At 43.2% G+C, this 19884-nt stretch overlaps 1 protein-coding gene across 1 annotated transcript in view; it reads left to right on the top strand.

The window, feature by feature from the left end:
- The first annotated feature begins 2210 nt into the window (after positions 1-2210).
- The window catches only part of OVCH2 (ovochymase 2), a 104430-nt gene continuing 86756 nt past the window's right edge, over positions 2211-19884 (top strand). The window contains exons 1-6 of the mRNA XM_088449004.1: positions 2211-2301; positions 9131-9237; positions 13764-13855; positions 15039-15211; positions 18749-18844; positions 18934-19085. Of these exons, the coding sequence (XP_088305130.1) occupies positions 2211-2301; positions 9131-9237; positions 13764-13855; positions 15039-15211; positions 18749-18844; positions 18934-19085 (711 nt within the window). The remainder of the gene's footprint in view (positions 2302-9130; positions 9238-13763; positions 13856-15038; positions 15212-18748; positions 18845-18933; positions 19086-19884) is intronic.

Genomic DNA, 19884 nt, shown 5'->3' on the forward strand with positions numbered 1-19884 from the left:
TTTATGTATTGGGTGTAATAAATTGTGAACATTTTTTTTAAGAGAAGCCTTGTCCTTGGTACATTATTCAGACAGGTGCTACCATATTGCAACAAGTGTTTTTAATATGTTTACATTCCTTATAAGCGCAGTTCAATATTTGTTAGTGTGTGCTTTTGTGGCCAGATGGTACTGGTAGATGAACTAGCTGCATAAAGGGGGAATTCTTTACTATCCACCTATTACTCTACTCCTCTTTAAGTGAAGCGCAAGGATACTGGATGCTAAGCAATTAGTATCTAGAAATTATCCCATTTTGCAATCAAGGCTGCTAGTCAGCTTTTTATTTGGAGCCTTACTTGCATTAGTGTAAAATGTGGGGCATATATATCTCCCCTTGACAACCTTTCCAGTGCTTGTCACTATATACAGTGTGTGTATGTATATGTATGTATGTATGTATATATATATATATATATACACACACACACACAAAATGTGACTGTCTGAGGAAGCAGACCGTGATCCACGAAACCCGTCGCTTTTGGACACAACACAGTGAGATTATTATGATTTAAAATTCTTTTATTTTTAAGTTTCATTTTTGTTTTAAGTCTATGGGGGGAATTCAATTGTTTTTAGTGTGGCTGTAACTAATGGGCGCCTGACGGAGCAATTCAATAGGTGCTCTCATTGTGTGCGAGTGCTGCGGGCACCCATTATTTCTGCTCACATGCTTTTGAGGTGTTGAGCACAAATTGTCAAAGTCCTGCGCCCAGTACTTTAGATGGGTTTAGACGCTTTACGCAGCTAAAACCAGTGCAATTGGGTGCAACAAACGTGATAAGTAGTGCCCTCTGCAGTCCTGCCACTCAGCATAACAATTGAATAATTTGCTCCTATATGTTATTTTATCATTCAATTGCTATTTTTAATACAGATGTGTCTTCATGCACCTAGCCTCAATACGCCATGCAGAGCGAGATGGCTGGGACAAGTTACTCTGTGCGGTGTAGTGTATTTTTCATTCGATGTGCGTCTTATTCGCAACACGATGTGACAAAACCGCTTCACGGGACTGCACTGACTAATTTCAAATGCGACACTTGTATATCTGTGTACACAGCTGCCGCTATGCCTCTGCCTGATTGACAGGCAGAGGCATTTAAGGGGCGGTGCGGGGGCGGCCAACGTTCCCAGAAATGGGGCGTGTCGGCCCCGTATTCCAGGAGAATCAATGCCAGGGGCTGCGCCCACGGGCGCAATTTCCCGGCCAGCAAGCCTGCGTAAGCTGAGGCTTACTCAGCTGGCTGACAGCCTGACGCCGTCCACCATCACGACCGATGGTGATCTCAGCCTGCGACCTCAGTGCCGGGATCACAAATGCAGCAGGGGGTGTCATACACCTCTTGCTGCGCACATTCGCAAGGACGGTATTGCAAAGCTGCTTGCATGCAGCTCTGCAATTCCGTCCTAAGCTGAAGTATATATTTTACTGGAGTCCAGTGGTTCCCAATCTTGGTCCTCAAGGCTCCCTTACAGTCCAGGTTTCAGGATATCCATACTTAAGCACAGGTGACTTCATTTGTACATCAGTCACTATAATTATGTTATCTATGCGCAAGCATAGATATCCTTAAAACCTGGACTGTTAGGGTGCCTTGAGGACCGAGTTTGGGAACCTCTGCTGTAGTCTAATAATTTTATTTTTGGAAAACCTTTACGGTTTCACGAATAACATTTATGAACGGTGTCTCTTAGCGATGAGTGTATAACATGTAACAGCAAGTCTGTTTAGCCTTACCAAATAGGTGTAGTTACTTTCTGTGCCAGAAACTTTTAAACATCCGTCATTCCCTGTAGGAACTAAGTGGACAATTAATTTCCACTTAAGAAATTATGCTCTTATCAGCCTGTGCTTTGTTTCTTTCAGTCCTGTTTATCTGGGGGTATGTACTGTATTACTCTTATGTGAAATGATTCTCCCTCTTTATCTTAATTTCGGCTCACGCTTGAATACACTTCCAAATGAAAAGCAATTGCTGGTGAGAAAGTGAGACTGTACTCTGCAGAAAATACAATGGTTGGCTACACCCAAAAATTCAGGATGTGCTTCGGCAAAGTCAATGATCCACTAGGTCCTCATTCATCAACGCCAGCTCTCCCACAGCGGAACAGATGCTCTTTTAAAGCTTCCTCCAGCCTCTGTCTGCTTAATTCATTGCGACAACATGGTAGCTCCTGTAAAGCTCTCTGTTCTAATGCTGACAGTGTTGTGCCACATAAACAGAGGAGCGTTTGCTTCCAGCAATCCCGGCCAGGGTACGTATATATTTTCATCACTGATTGATGAGCAAGTATGTGTGAGGTTCAGCGTCTGTGACCTTTATAGTCGACTATTCTCCCAGAAGACGGGCTGTTATCAGAAAATGGTTTTATTCCTCTTAAGAAGTGTTAGTTCACCTTGGGGACAGTCTTCTGCGAAGCTCACCCTCACCCATTGAGGGTCACAATCAGACTAATGCGGACGGACACACTAGGTCGATGTGTCGGCCATTTGGCAGACCCGCCGGCCTATCTGGCAAACTGGTAAGTGCATATACACTTTCCAATCGCCCACCCCATGTGTCAGACATGACATCACAACTGGACGGGCATTTAAATTTGCCCGCCCAGTTGAGCTGTCACTCACCGCCGGGTCCCTGCAGCATATATGCAGGCGATCGGCAAGTTGCCCGTACACACACCAGCAAATGCACCGATATATATCTGCAGATATATCGCCCATCTGCTGTGCTGCACAGCCGTTCCGAAATGTCTGTGAACGATGTCGTTCAGACATATTGGGGGTACACACCCGCCGATGCTCTCACCATATATCGGCCATTTGCTTGAACAGCCGATATATCATCCAGTGTGTACCCAGTTTAAACATCAGCAGGTGCAATGGTTTGGTGTCCCTAGTTAATTAAACTGTGTCTGCGAGGTGCTTATAAGGGCTTTTTTACGAACTTTGCATCCAGGTACCAAATTAGCGTTAAACACAATCCAGGTACGTGTGATGCATAGTCGTCTAAAAGGTTTTCAAACTCTGTCCTCAGGACCCCAAACAGTTTATGTTTTCCAGGTCTCCTCACAAAATCAGTGAAATAATTAGCTATACCTGTGGATCTTTTAAAATGTGTCAGTAAGTAATGACTACACCTGTGCACCCGCTGGGTGACCTGGAAAACGTGACCTGTGTGGGGTCCTGAGGAGCGAGTTTGAGAACCACTGCATTAGAGCTATTAATACCATTCACAAAGATACACGTGCAAGTTACAGAAAATTAGAAGGACTGAAGATGTCTGAGCTGAAGTTGTTATCATAGGTATTATTACCCTAAGTATGTCTTCTATGACGGACAGGACTTTCTATCTTCTTGTTCCTCCATTAGCACTATCCATGGCACCAGTGCTCCTTTCAAAGTCCATTCAAAGACTCTGATAATGTATGCTCACCCTTACCTTGTGTACAAGCTCCTCAAGTGCTGCACTGTCTCCCCTCTCTGTGACTTTCCACCACTTGTCCTACCAGATCGAATTGCCCTACCTCACCCCGAGCAATTGTCTTACCAAGTTCAGTGGTTTTCAACTTCAGTCCTCAACTACCCCCAACTGGTCATGTTTTCAGGGATTCTATCTGTGGAACCAGGTGGGATAATTACTGACTCTGCAAAATAGATTAACTCACCTCTGCATGATGAAAGGAATCAAGAAAACATGACCTGTTGGTGGTACTTGAGGACCAGAGTTGAGAACCACTGACCTAGGGGGTATATTTACTAAAGTGCGGGTTTTTAGAAGTGGAGATTTTGCCCATAGCAACCAATCAGATTCTAGCTATTATCTCCTAGAAGGTGCTAGATGAATGTTAAGCAGAATTTGATTGGTTGCTATGGGCAACATTTCCCCTTCTAAAAACCTGCAGTTTAGTAAATATACCCCCATGTCTGTTATTTTATTGTTGTATGACATTGCATTGTACTTATTGCATGCCTGGTTACACTATGTGTGTTCCTAGTACAGCGCTGCAGAAACTTTGTGGCACCATAAAACTAAAAGATGATAATATTAGATGGGAGACATTTTGTAAACTTCCCATAAGCAATTACATGGATGTGAAGGACAATTAGCCATTTTACTCACATTTTACATAAAATGGTCAATAAACAGCAACAAGAGTTTGCCCCCAGCTTCACTGAAAATATAAATAGATTGTCAGAATGTTAGTATCTTATGTTCTGTCAAGGTATGCTAAGTTTTACATATGTAGTGACTTGAAAAAGTATTAAGCACCATTACCTTATTTTAATGTTTATGAATCTCACAACCTGTAATTTTTATTTTTGAGAAAGGAAGTTAATCTACAACAATCCACAACGCATTTCCCCCCTCCAAATCATATTAAGTACTACAGTACCTGAAGTACCCGGAATTGCCCGGATTTAAATTTTCAAGTTATTAAGTTAGACATCCCAGACCAATTGCCACCCCTCTGTGAAGTTTTCGTCCAAATCCATCCAGTGGAAGGCTCAGAACAGACTCCCCGGGTCAAAGTTCTGTTCAGCGTACACCAACGGGAGGTCCGACCGGGACCTCGACCCCTTAGTATGTCTTCTGGGATCCAATGTTATCACTCTGTGAAGTTTTCATCCAAATCCATTCAGTGGAAGGCCCAGAACAGGCTCCCCGGGTCAAAGTTCTGCCCAGCATACACCAACAGGAGGTCTGACCGGGAACCTAAACCCCCTAAAACCTGGCCAGGATCCAACTAAACCACCTTGTGTTGGTTTCATCCCAATCGGTGCAGGGGTGTCTGAATGTATAACCAGACAGACAAACAGACCAATTAATTTTATATATAAGATATTTTTACAATAAGTAGTATTTTTGGCTAAGTCTCTATTAATGTCATGTAATTGTCTCTGGTTTTGTTAAAACTGCCGTTCTCCAGTAAGTTGCAAGTTGTCGTTTTTTTTTTAAAAAACAAAAAGTAGGAGTCACTACTGTACTATGCTGGCACAAAACACCTGACAACAAGTGATCCACTAATATCGTACAGAGGTGAAGTCAATCATCAAACGTGACTTTTTTGCAATTCATTGCACCTGTGCAACATATAAAATAGGATATGAGAAGTTGTCCTGGTTTATAATTTCTATTGTTCATATTTGTAATCTGTCTAATGGTTTTGAAATATGCATTTGATTTGGCACAATACTCCTTACTTTGTGGATCTGTGCCAGAAGTCCTACTTTAATCTATTAGAAAGGCTGAATGCGTTTACAAAGCACTGTCTTTGTGAGTGTTATTAGTAGCTCTTATATTTGACTTACGCTTTTAGAGTTCATTTTCTTTTCAAATAATTTGGTTCTCAATAAAGGGCCTGTGCAAAAATATGCAAATGTCGCAGCAGCCGGGATTTGTACTGAGACGCCCACTGGCAGCTTTGCAAATCCAAATGACTGTGTACGAAGACGGTCGTACATCAGTCGATTATTCAACTGCTAAGTAACCCTATGGTCACGCAGAATGGCTGCCGTAATGGAGACATCGAAGAAATTTTTTCTGCGTACTGTATCGCAATCGCAGGTAGAGACGCACCCCGAAAACAGTTGCGATGACGTTAATGGAAATTGACACATGCGCAGTGCGATAGTCGCACAATTGCGTATACAGAGGCATTGTGGTATGGTCTCGCAAGGAAGGGGCTTGGCCACACAATAGTACCCCCAATTCAAATTACGCCACACAGTAGCACAATCTTATTCACATTACACCACATAGTAGTGTCCCTTATTCACTTTACGACACAGTACTGCCCCTTATTCACGTCACGCCACACAGTAGTAGTGCCCCTTATAAGTGATGTGCGGTGAGGTGAGGCAGATTAGCAGATCCTTTACTTAGGTATACTCTAATTTTTTATCATCAACATTTCGGAGAAAATATTATATTATATAATCTTCTTTGAATTATTTTAATAATTTTTATAGTCAAAACTCTGGAGTAAAAAGTGAATGGCAGGTGAGGCACTGCCTCCCCTGTATACCTCTTCCGCACATCCCTGATCAAAACTCACCAAATTTCCAGCACAATATACTGCTACACCTTTGTATATTGCCCACATGTACCCTCGGGTTCCTATATGTACAGTATGTGTATATCTAGCTCTGATACAAGCCAGTGCCTCCCCAGCCATTTACCTCACCGCACGTCACTGCCCCTTATACACATAATGCCACAGTGGTAGTGCCCCTTATACACATAATGCCACAGTGGTAGTGCCCCTTATACACATAATGCCACAGTGGTAGTGCCCCTTATATGCATAATGCTTAAGTAGTGTCCCTCATACACAATGGACCTGATTCAGACCCGCTCGCTAAGCTGGGCTCACTCGCTGTGAGCGATTTTCAACCCATCTGCGCATGCGTATAATTTGCAGTGCGCGTGCACAAGCCATTCGTTGCGATATGATTTTGGTAGCCCGTAAGCCAGGCTGCTAGTTTGAGTGACAGATAGTGCCGTTTGTGGGTGGTAACAGGGGAAGGTGCTTGTGAACAGGGGAGGGGTGTTGCGAACGCAGGCGTGTCAAGCCGCCAAAACGCTGTTTAAAGGGCATGCATAATTAGCAATGTAGCATCATTGTACACGTCACCTGCATGTATTTCAGCCCACACTGATCGCAGTGCTTGCGGCGGGGAAAGGCAACCCCAAGGGCTGCGAGCAGCTCCGATGGCTCACTATGGTCCCGATTAATCATACATTTCCCAGAGATGATGTGTGTTGCGAGTGGCAAGGAGGCGTCTTCAGACACTTGCGAGCGTACTTTGCCGTAGTTCGCTAACATATAGTGGGCGTCCTTACGTGATGCAGTGCGAGCGCTTAATTTAAATATCCGGCCCCTTTTTGCCAGCGAGTGATCGCATCTTGTGAGCTGGTCTGAATGAGCTCCAATATCCTCAGTAGTGCCCCTTATGCACATAATGTCACACAGTAGTGCCCCTTATACACATAATGTCCACAGTATTACACTTATACACATAATGCCCACAGTAGTGCCCCTTATACACATGTCACACAGTAGTGCCCCTTATACACATAATGCCCACAGTTGTGCCCCTTATACACTTGTCACACAGTAGTGCCCTTATAGAAGTAGTGCCATAGTAGTAGTGCCCTTTATACAATGCCCACAGTAGTAGTGCCCATTACACATAATGCCCACAGTAAGGGAGCCAGAAGGCGAAGCTCAGCAGTGAGCTCCCGTCTCCGGCTGCAGGGAAGGAGCTGCCAGGCGTTCGCTGGTAACAAAATCTCAGTGGGCGCCTGGAAAAAAGAAAACGTGGCGCTGCCTCTCCAGCCCAGCGCCTCCTGCCTGTGGAGGGCCGCCCTGCCTATGCACATTGATAAGACATTAATGTGCTAAGAAAGGTCACAGATCTTAGTCAAGACTGATCCTTGAGCCTGCTATGTGAATCATAATAATAAACAAGACTTGGTGATTTTACCACTCATGAAAGGGTTATAGCATTAAACATAGAAAATAATGATAATTTAGAATGGTATCCAGATATAAAATTGACAATGTAAAGATTAACAGTTAATGGGTCGACAACACCTGTTTGACATGCAATGGGTCGACAGGCTCAAATGGTCAACACTTTTTATGGTTTTTCAACATTTTTAGGGTTAGGTGAGGGGGGATCGGTATGAAATACCGCCGGACGCAGTGAAGATCTCGACAGCAGCTAAGGTAAGTACTAACTTACCTAACCCTCTTTATGGGTGCCTAACTCTAACCGCCCCCCCAAGTGCCTAACCCCCGCTTCCCTGCAGCCTAAACCCAAGTCTCCCGGGGGGTGCCTAACCCTAACCTCCCCCCGGTGGTGCCTAACCCCCCCTTCCCCTAGCCTAACCCTAACCATCACGGGGGGGTGCCTAACCCTAAGTCCCTCCTGGGAACCCCTAACCTTCCCCCCCGCGGCTGTCCGCGCCTGGCTTACCTTCGACCAGGATGCCGGGCGTTGGGCTCCCTGCGTAGATAAATTGACAGGCATTCGGGATTTCGATGCCTGTCATTAGACCCTTGCCGGGATGCCGACGGTCGGCATTTAGACCGTCGGCATCGCGCCTGTATACCGGTTAGGGTTATAGGGGAGGGTTATGGTTAGGCACCAGGGGGACGATTAGGGTTAGGCACCAGGGGGAGGGTTAGGTCACTAGGGGCTAGGGTTTGGGTTAGGCACCAGGGAGGGGGAGAGATAGGTTTAGGTACTTGGTGGAGGGATAGGGTTAGGCACTAGATGAAGGATATGGGTTAAATTACAAAACAGAATTTGCCAACCATTTTTGTGTTGATCATTTTTGTGTGTCGACCTTTTATCAGTCAACAGTTTGTACCTGTCAACCTTTTGCCCCTGTTGGATCTATTGCATGTCGGCCATCTGGTGTCGACCTTTACATTGCCGATCTATTGTGCCACACTCCTTTCTAATGAGCCGGACTTAGTGTGACTGTACATGCTTACAGGCTTTGTGACCCCTAATATAATCAGACCAATGTGCTCTGCACTGATTTTTGTTTGATTGTGTTTATCATTTTTATTTAGTGTTTTGGGTGGCATTTAAGATGCTACAAGAGCCCTACTGTCCACTTCTGCCCCTGAACTCCCTGTCTGTATCTGCATGTCAGGTACATTGTCACATCGTAATAGGAATCTACCCAAAAAGCTGTAAAAGAATGGACAAAAAGGGCGATGGTCAGGAAGAAAGAAGCATGGGACCTTTGCGCAAAAATGAGACAGTTGATTATATTTTCTATCACTTTTGCCATAAAAATAGATCTTTTTGACATCTGGACTGTCTACAAAAGGCACGAGGGCGCAGTGGGGCCATACATTGTACAGCTGCCATGGCGACACTGTAACTACTACAGCTCCAGCACACCTCACACATCAATCACACATCATTTACAGTCTATCGTGATGCACTCCCTTCATATTCCAGTAGTAATTATTATTACATGTTAAGTGCTCAGCTCTCCGCTTCAGCCTTCTAAAGCCCGTCTGTATTCCATTGCAGCACATCTTTCAACTGTCGATTTAGTTTCTAGGTGCGGAGAAAGCCCTTTGGCCAGTGAAACGGACAACTATGGTCTCCTCTCTCGAATTGTTGGTGGTACAGCGGCAAAAAAGGAGGCTCACCCATGGATAGTAAGTTAAGGCTAAAAACCGAAAAACATAAATGCCATGGTCATCATTAGGGGACCATTTATCGAGGAGCGATAAAACTCATTGTGTATGATAAATGGTGCTGAAGCCAATCAGCTCCCAACTTTCATTTTCAAACAGATGACAGGAGCTGGGGGACCATTTAGCGATGAGCGATAAAACTCGTTGTGTATGATAAATGGTGCTGAAGCCAATCAGCTTCCAACTGTCATTTTTCAAACAGATGACAGGAGCTGATTGGCTGGAGCACCAGAAGTTTTATCACTCGTTGCATATGATAAAATACATTGATAAATAGAGAGGTCTTAGGTCAGGACTGGTAAGATAATGCAACGCAGGTCTACAATTCAATATAAGAATCTGGCAAGTGGTTACTCCGCTCATATGTGTTTTTGTCTCATGAAAACGTTATGCTGTGTTCTGCAGCTTACCTGAATATCTACTGATATTTCACATATAACTTCGTCCTTTTATGACCTGCCAGCCTGGCCAACCAGTAGGCTCTGCAGCTGTTGTGAATCTACAAGTCCCAGCATGCCCTGCCACAGTTTTAACATCCCCTAATAGCAAAACTGTGACGGGGCATCCTGGGACTTATAGTTTCACAACAGTCTGGAGAGCCACAGGTTGGCCAGGCCTGTTTATACACTCAACATACTCTGGGCTTCATTTCTGTAACACAAAATGCCTCCATTTTGCCCCAGTGTACCTGGAGGGTCAAGGTGCATTCCTAATGTCCTAGGTCGTAGACTCCTCAACAGGGTGTTAGATGTGCAGATTGGTTTAAACATCTGAAGGGGCTCATTGTGCAAAAGTGTAAACAGCTTAAAATCCAGCCAGCTGCCACTTTCTAACCATTCTTCCTGATAGATATTTTTCTCCTGAACCATTTCTGCGGTTTGGTCTCATTTATGGCTAAAATGAATCATGAGTGTGAGGAGGAGACATCGGGACTGTTTTTATTACACTGACCTTTTTTCTTGTGTATGAACCTTTCCATTGTATTGCATGAAGTGCGCCCAATAAACGCTTCTCTGCAGTAACAGGTAGGCGCAAATTAGGTGAGGGTGAGACAAAACCACCGCCAACTTTAAGGACTGAGGCCCTCATTCAGAGGCGGTCGTAAGAAGCGATCGCTCTCTCTGAATGAGGACGATCGCTTCATTTTTGAAGTGCGGCCTCCTGGTCGTTAGTTAAGCTGTGGGTTACCACACTCAGCTTAACGACCGACCAGGTTGATGGTCGCGATGGTGAACACCATCGCGACCATCGGGGCTTGCGACAAGACCCTAAGGTTGGGTCTCGGCAGCCGCAAGCCCCAGGGAGCTTCCTGCTCTGATCGAGCAGGAAGCTCCCCACTGACATCACTGATGATGTCAGTTCGGCCACCCACAAAAGGTAGGCTTTCCTTAAGGAACGCCTCCGTTTTGGAAACCACCCCCCCGGCCGCCTACAAAACGGGGCAAGCTGTCGATCAACATCGACAGCCGCCCCTTTTGTAGAGTGCTCCGGAGCAAGAGAGTTTCTCTCTAGCTCCTGGGCTTGCGCACGCGCAGTGCGGCCGCTGCGCATGCGCAGGGCTATCTTATCGACCTGGTTGCGAGCACATCGGTGCTTGCGACCGAGTCTGAATGAGACCCTGAGTCCCATTATGGAATGAAAATGGCTGTGTTTCTCCCACTGCAATGGCTCTAAAATTGCACCCCCTTCCACCCCTTTATCTTGCCCCCATAACATCACCTGTTTTACAAGGAACTCCCGAACACAGGACAACTCTCCCCTGCAAACACAAATATCGCTCTCTGCAAGCCTATGCGCTTTCCCGGAAATCTCGGTGCTCTTGCACAAATCACGTCGGACAGATGTTACTAGAGAAGGTCCAGCTATTCATGGTTTGTCAAATGGAAGTTTCTGTTTTCAGTGGGTGGATTATAAGCCGTAGTGCCCATCATGATTATTCAAGACCATTTCTTTGGAGTTTTATAGAATGTAATATAATAGCGCATGGTATATTTTGTTAACATTCATAATGTTGACATGGTCGTAATGTCAATATGCAGCAGGACAACATCCATCATGCCAACACTGATGCCAATCCACAAGATTAGAATGTTGACAAAACGTTCCTGGTGGTCCAGTGGTGACTTACCTGGTACGTCAGCTCCAGCGATGTCTTCCGGATGTGGCAGTCAGCTGATGAGGACTTCCGGCTCACCCTGCTGTGCTTGCGGCAGTGAGTATTCCTAACCCCTAATGCTAACCCTCCCACTAGGAGCCTAACCCTAATCTCCCCTCCCTTAGCCTAATCGTAACCCTCCCCCTAGTGCAGAGGTTCCCCAACTCGGTCCTCAAGGCACCCTAACATCCAGGTTTTATGGATAACCATGCTTGGGCACAGGTGACTTTATTAGTACCTCCAGTCTTTTGATTTAACCATCTGTGCTCAATTATGGATATCCATAAAACCTGGACCGTTAGGGTGCCTTGAGGACCGAGTTTTGTCACCTTTGCCCCAGTGACTGACTCTCCCCTCCTATAGCCTAAACCTAACTCTCCGTTGCTGCAGCCTAACACTCTGATCCCTGCAGAATGTCGACATTTCACATGTCGACATTCTGCAGATGCAATTATGTTCAATGTCGATGTTATGACTGCATCCCATATGCTATATCAGGTTAGAAGTCTTATGGAAAAATGTGCATTATGCACTGTTAAGGCTTGGTGAATTAGGGAACATGAGTGATTATAGGTTAAATATCAATATTTAATGTTCTGTAAATTCAGCCCTGATACAGTGACTGGTAAGTGGCCACAGTGAAAATTGATGACCTTTTACATATAAGCTGCTAGGATTCCTGCTTTACAAAGGTACAAATACATAGAAACATAGGTGTGATTTTAGGGCCTTGTCTTTAATAATTGGAAACCTAGATTACTTGGTAACCATAGACACAGGAAACATTGAAATTTCCATGCGATTCAAGTACAATGTCTTTCCAATTCACTCTTCCCAAGGTGGTGGTGAGTCGCCTTAGTGATCAGATCTAGCAATATAGTAATTACAGATAGGTGTCTGTTTCATTGATTAACGGCCTAATTTAGAGTAGTATGCAAACCTGGAGGCGCAAGGTCCCCGTTTTCTGGGATTGCAGAAAGCCAGGGTCTGCCTCGGCCATTCTAAGTAACCTTTGGAGCTGATGCTGCAACCATCGCGTCGGGATCCCATGCTGTGTCTTTGGATGCAGAGCTTGGATCTGTGATGCTGTCGGGAGGCATCTTTTCTCCTTAGACACCTCCTGCTGCATTAGCTTATTACAGTACCCCTGCTGTGTCCAAAGAAGCGATGATACTAGCGCCCAACTATAAATCAGGCCCAAAATATATTAATTTAACTTGCTACTGAGATTAAAATTAATGTGCAGCCCCTTTGAAGGTTAGAGGGCTGCCCAGTGAGGCAACCTAATACAGTTTCGGGGCTGATCACTGTTCTATAAAATTTCAGTTAGAAGCGAATTGGTTGCTATGGGCAACTTCACTTTATTTTTATAGAATATTTGATACATCTCCCCCTGTGTGCCTCGTCTGTTTAGATGTTCACGTGGATGAAAGAAGAAAGGTTGTTTTATTTCCTCCTTACGGGAAACAGGACAAGGAGTTTGACAATCCCAGAAACTCATGTATCAAATATGATACAATTGGTGTTATCTGGGTTTAATATTTTAACTAATAATCTGCAAACACCAATACATATTGGACAGATTAATTACAAAAGTTTATTTAAACTTTTATTGGTCAGTCACTTAAAAAAATTATGTTTAAAAGACATTAAATTTATGTTTATATGTTTCTACTCTTAATTATCTGTGCATGGTAAGTGCACCTTACAGAGGTGTGGTATGAATAGTCAACATTCAGAATGTCAGCATGGGCATTAGGTCGACAAGCAATATGTTGATATTGGTTAAAATGTCGACATGTTCATTTAATGTCGACATACATTATTTTATTTTTACATAGTTTATCTTAAAAATAACACAAAAAATGTACTGTTGCCATTCTGGTGTCGACATGTTAAATGTCAACATCATGCGCATAATGTCATTTTAAACAGGTCGGCATTTGTTTGTGTCGACATTTTTGTTTGTGGACCTTATGGCCATGTCCACCTTCTGACTTGTGCCAGATGTATTAGCTCCGATTGATCATTTATGAGGCTTATGAAGTACTTGGCAACGTACCCCATATAATCTGGTTATCAATCTACCCGGAACCTGGTTTCCAAACGATCAAAATTGTATCACAATTTGATCTAGACTGAGGAACAATCATTGTTGGTACACGTACAGATCAATGGCCCAACATGACCATACTTGCTTGCCAAGTCGTGCCGAATGTGGCTATGGTATTCTTATACTCTGCTTCCTTTATAAGTCTGAAAGTATCTATCAAATATAAGTACATCTGTGCTGACACAGTTAAAATGATATTTTATGACTAACCTTGCTTAGGTGTCTCTAAAGCGGGATGGGAAACACTTCTGTGGAGGAACCATCGTTAGCGACAAATACGTAATTACGGCTGCTCACTGCGTGTCTGACAGGTAAGAGCGGAAGAACATTTATACGTAGAATGTTTGAAAATATTATTAGTGTATTATTATTTAGAAAGCGCCACAAACACCTGCAGTGTCATGCATGGCACAAGAAACAAACAGAATAAACCAAGTAATAAACTAATCTGGGCAATATATCGGGGACGTTCGAGAAGAGGATTCAACGTGGCAGCAAAGGCTCTTTTTGTAAACATCATCTTCTTTTCTTCCTTTTTTTTTTTTAAATTAAACTTATTTTTTAATTTCCTGCAAGGATCATCTATTTATGCCCAAAAATCGGATACACGTGTTTATTTTATATTGGGATAAAACGCACATTTTGAGCGAAAAAGATGCCCATCGCGGCAGTGTATGAGGACAAATCTGTATATTGAATAAACATTTTTTGTTTCACTAAACCACAGATATTTTATACATCCCTCTAAACATTATTGGAATGTCAGTCCCTCAAAGGCACACACCTTCCTCAGTTTATATTTTGCGTAGCATTCTAAATCTATATAATCACTGATGGACTGTCCCGAGTCTGACATACGCAGTAGGAACAGGAGCTCGCGCAGCAGGCGATGAAGAGAAGGGACCGGGGAAAAGTGAGCGCAGGGTAAGTGTAGGGACGGACCTAGGGGAAGAGGCAGCAGAGCCGTAACTAGACTTTTTGGTGCTCTGTGCCAGAGAGAACATTGGCTCCCCCCCCCATTTTTTAAATAGGAACATAAGATAGTGCACCTGAAAATGGGCCATGTTCTCAAGGGGAAGAGATAGGGGAGGCCAGGAGATGCTGGGGATAAAATAAGAGGAAGCTACAAGTGAGAATGATAATAAACAGGAAAATTCACAGGCCCAAACAGTGCCCCCTGCCCTGCGGTGCCCTGTGCCATGGCACTGGTCGCACTAGCCTAGTTACGGCCCTGAGAGACAGGTCCTGTATGCTGGTATTGTATAAATCTAGACCACATTTTAGACCGATAGCAGACTCCTGACTGCAACGTGCTCCCTCTACCTTTTTGTTTTGGCCTGTTTTTTGTGTGACATCCTATAATGTACCTTATTATTGTACAATGCGATGGCACATGTTGGTGCACTGCAAACATGTAATCATGGTAGTTTCATTTGCAGACAGGTTCTGAATTTCTTAGGTGGAAACTCCCTCTCTGTTCCATGTCTTTCACAGGAATGTTGAATCTAGTGTATCAGTGTGCATTGGAGACCACGACTTCTCTGTTGAAGAATCCACTGAACGTATCTTCTACATAAAAACGGTCACCAAGCACCCCGACTTCAACCCAAGCCGGCCGATCAACTATGATATTGCAGTGCTGGAGCTGGTGGGGAGCATCAAGTTTGGTAAATTACATTCACCAATAAGAGACTTTATCACTGAGTGACACACACATCCCCCCTAATAGCTCTGCCTCCACTTACAGCCCCAATACTCCTTCTCAGACCTGGGGCAAGCACATGATTTCGGGGACGGGGATCTAAACAGGTAGTAGGAATGGCAATATGATAGGAATAATCATAGAGCAAGGTTTTCATTATAGGTGATGGGCGCTTATGTATATTCTTATCATTATTATGATTATTATTATTATCCTTTATATAGTGCCACAAGGGGTGCGCAGCACCTTACAAAGTACATAAACAGAAACTGTATGAACAAAAATATTTTTAGCAGATGATGCATCTAATGAGTAGGTATATTTACTCGGATGTGATAATAACCTAATGACATTACCCTATTTTGTGGTTCTATTACCTATATTATAGTGGAGGTGCTTATATCTTGCCAATTTACGCTTTCTCTAATTATTTGTGTGGTGCTATATTATTTATTTAATACCCAGCATCTTGGTACTATACCTCTTTACTATATTTTTGTATTATATATAGCTGCTATTATTAAATAAATTTGGCGATAACAATTTGGGACCTTGAGGAAATGTTATGTTGATTAATAATATATAGTCACAGCAGACTATTTGTGTATTTAATTTATATACATTTTTATCTTGTCCCTTAATATGTTGCATGTCCACCTACATTTTAGAAAATTTGAATAACCGTTATATTTTAACTTTATAACTACTTACTTTAAGAGTGGCCCCATCAAACAGTCTTCTTTTTTTGTCTCGTTTCTACTGACCTTTATCACGAACACTGCAATCATGTAGAAACATACCTTATATAGCTGTACATCAAAAGTGAGACCAAGCACATCCACATGGGCTGGAGTGTGCAGCTGGAATTGCGTCATCGGTTATGGATTGAAAGATATACAGTAAAAAGGTAGACAATGTCTCGATAGACACCAGATGTTAGACAGGCAATAGGTCGACAGGGACAAAAGGTCGACACACTAAAGGTCGACGTGTAAGAAGGTCGACAGTTACAAATGGTCGACAATGTCAAAAGGTCGACATGCGTATTGTCGACATGAAAATTGTTGACATATGTTTTTTTCTAACTCGAATCTTCACCCTAAACCTCCCTCCTGGTGCCTAATCCTAACCGTCGGTGTAGGTGCCTGACCCTAACCGTCCTTTCTAGTGCCTAAACCTCCCTCCTGGTGCCTAACCCTAACCGTTGGGGTAAGTGCCTAACCCTAACCCTCCGGTAAGTGCCTAACCCTAAAAAAATAAAAAAATCATGTGTCGACAATTTTCATGTTTGTATGTTGACCTTTTGACCCTGTCGACAATTTGTACCTGTCGACCTTCTTACATATCGACCTTTAGTGTGTCGACCTTTTGTTCATGTCAACTTTTTGTCCCTGTCGACCTATTACCTGTCTAACATCTGGTGTCTATCTAGACATTGTCTACCTTTTTACTGTAGATCTTTAGACCATATACCGCGCCATCAGCCCGTTCCTGCCACACACCGGAGAACGACAACACCAAGATTCACTAAACAAAGACAAAGAAACTACAGAAGAAATTTGGACACAGACATTTCAAGTGAAGCAAACTCCTCACTCAGTGCCTGTGATTCACCATCGAGACCCGCACAGAAACACCCTTTAGGGGTATCCACAAAGAGACATAGAGCCCGCATGCAATGTGGTGGCCAGAGTGAGAGGCACTAGAGGCAGCAAGAAGAAAATATAATTGTCAATTTATCCAGTAGACCAATTTTGTAAACAGTCAAGAGTACCCACTTGCACCTTTTGATGAATTCACTTGGAAAAAAGAGCTGTGACACTTCAATAGAGGTTTGAAGCTGGAGAAGTTTTTTTCCAATTCATCCACCCAATTCATCCACCACTTACATGTCTTTCATAGAGGGTACAGTACACAAAAAAATCCCTCTTTGAGCCTCAGTCGAACAATGCTTCCGTCAAAAGTTTTGTAAGACTCCTGAATCATAAGGTTATGTCCGAGAGTAAAAAACCACAATGGATTCAGTTTAACCTCACTAAAGAAGAATCAAGTTCTCAAAACACTCAGCAAAGATAGAAGCATTGCCATTTGATCAGCAGACTAAGGTGGAGTATTGGTTTTTTAGGACACCACAACATACAAAACTGAGATATATAAACAGCTGGCCAATTCAGCAGTCTACTGCAAATTGGAAGCGGATCCAACTCAACGTTACAAAAAAGAGCTTGATGGCCTTCTATTGGAAGCTGAAATGGAACACTTGATTATCGAATCCACCAGACAAAACTTGCAAGTCAACAAAGAGGTTGTCCTTATAATCTACACTCTGCCCAAGAGCCATAGATCCTTGCAAGCACCACCTGGCAAGCCTATTATTTCCTGCCAGGGGTACTTTATACAGTACCATTTCTTAATATTTGGATTTTTTTGTTGAACCATTGATTATGCAACAAAGCAAGTACATAAAAGACACGAACACCCTTTATGGTTTGAAAAATCTACCCACTGATCTCATTATGTGCACCCTTGATGTGGTTTCCCTATACACCAATATCCCACATCAACAAGGCCTACAGCATCTGGAAGACTTTGTGACTTTTTACATTCAAATTAGGAATATAATGGCCCCAGCATTGCACTGTACATGAACCACCTGAAAGAGGCAGTGAGGTGGAATTACTTTTTCTTTGACAACCAGTTTTTCTTACAATTTAAAGGCTGTGCTATGGGCTCTCGCGTAACATCGTCCTTCACTAACATTTATGTTTTACATTGAAAAGTTATTGTTTGTTGATAATCCTGACTTTAAGAAAAACATCATTTTTTTAACGCAATATATTGATGACATTTTTGTCCTATGGTTCGAACAGAGGGTCCTATCATGAACATGGAACACATCAACCAGACACACGAACATATCAAGTTCACGTATGAGTACAACTCACAAGAACATTTCCTTGATGTTCTCATGGGATGGAACGGAAAGGATTTGACTACTAGCATTTACCATAAACCTACAGATAGCAATAACCTTTTACATGTACATAGCCACCACCCCATCTCCATGAAGAAGGGACTTCCTTACACCCAGTTTCTCAGGATGAGGAGAATAACTAAGGATTATGTCACGGCTGAAGATTAAATTGATCTCATGTTGCACAAATTTTTACAGAGAGGATACTTAAAGACCTGGAGTATGTCAAACAGAAGGTTCTCAACATGACCAACATTGAACTTGCCAATCCTCACAGAAAATCCAAGAACATGACAAACACCATGCTGTTTGTCAATAAACACATAACTACCAACAGGTGTCTGTATCCTAACCCTATCGGGATCCCGGCATCGGTATTCTGACTGCCGGGATCCAAAGTGCTGGCATCCCGTACCCAACCCGGTACACCTTTATTGGTCTATACCATTTTTACCTAGAAAAAAAAACAACAAACACAATTTAATAGCACTCTGAAGTATTATTAATTGCATATTTCTGCCCTTACAGGTGAGACCATCCAACCAGCTTGCCTACCAAATCCAGATGACATCTTTGTATCAGGTTCTCTGTGTATTGCCCTTGGGTGGGGACGTCTGCAAGAAAGTAAGAAGCTTCAGCCAGTCTGAGATGCCAGATACCTCATTAGCAGAATGTAACTAAAATCACATAAATGTTACTGCTTGGTGTTTCAGATGGCCAGCTGCCTACCAGGCTCCAACAGGTGGCATTACCTCTCATTGAATACAAGAAGTGTTTAAGCACCATGGAAACGCTGGATGGACGCTTAGTGTTTGACACTGTGGTTTGTGCAGGATTTCCAGAAGGTGGAAGGGATGCATGTCAGGTACATTCTCTGTATTCCTCTGTTTGTTTTTTGGTTGGCAATGACTTCTCTCATGCCACTGATTACCACTGAAAGGTAACCTCCTATATAAGTACAGTAGGGGCAAGATGATCTGTGTTGGTAGATAAGGTAAAGATACTGCAATAATCTTCCTCTGTGCATAAACCGCATGGCCAATACGTAGCAATATTACAGGGATAATTGGTGCTTTCAAACTCTGTTGGGCCAAAATGAATCTAACCCATGGAAAAGCAGGGAATTCACCCAGCTGCTGATGGTTAGATGGGTTGGGTACGGAATCTCGACGGTCAGAATACCAACAGCGGCATCCCAACAGTCAGAATCCCGACAGATTTCTGTAAGTATTATTACCTTTACCCTAACCCTCCCCTCCCGCAGCCTAACCCTCCCATTAACCCTAAGTCTTCCGCTTACCGTAATACTTACCTCCGCAATCTGCAGGGATTCTGACAGCTGGGATGCAGCTGTCGGTATTGTGACCGTTGTCATCCTGACTGTTGAGATGCTGACTATAACCTGGCTAGTGGTGACCATCGGCAATTGTCTTTAAAGTCCTGGTAATTCTATTTAAACTATGACCTTTATTTCCGTTTTTCTTAATAATTTTAGAGCAGCAATGTTGAATAATTTTATGGATGGTTGAATGTATGTTATGTTCATGTGTGTAAGTTCACCTGACGGCTGAATGTATACCTGTTCTATACTCTCTATTTTGCACACAGTATGGATATATTTGACTTGGCCACATTACCTTACGGTGAATCAGGTAGAGGGAGAC

This window comes from Taudactylus pleione, unplaced genomic scaffold (genome assembly GCF_031769625.1).
Source record: "Taudactylus pleione unplaced genomic scaffold, aTauple2 ptg000475l, whole genome shotgun sequence".
NCBI classification, from domain to species: Eukaryota; Metazoa; Chordata; class Amphibia; order Anura; family Myobatrachidae; genus Taudactylus; species Taudactylus pleione.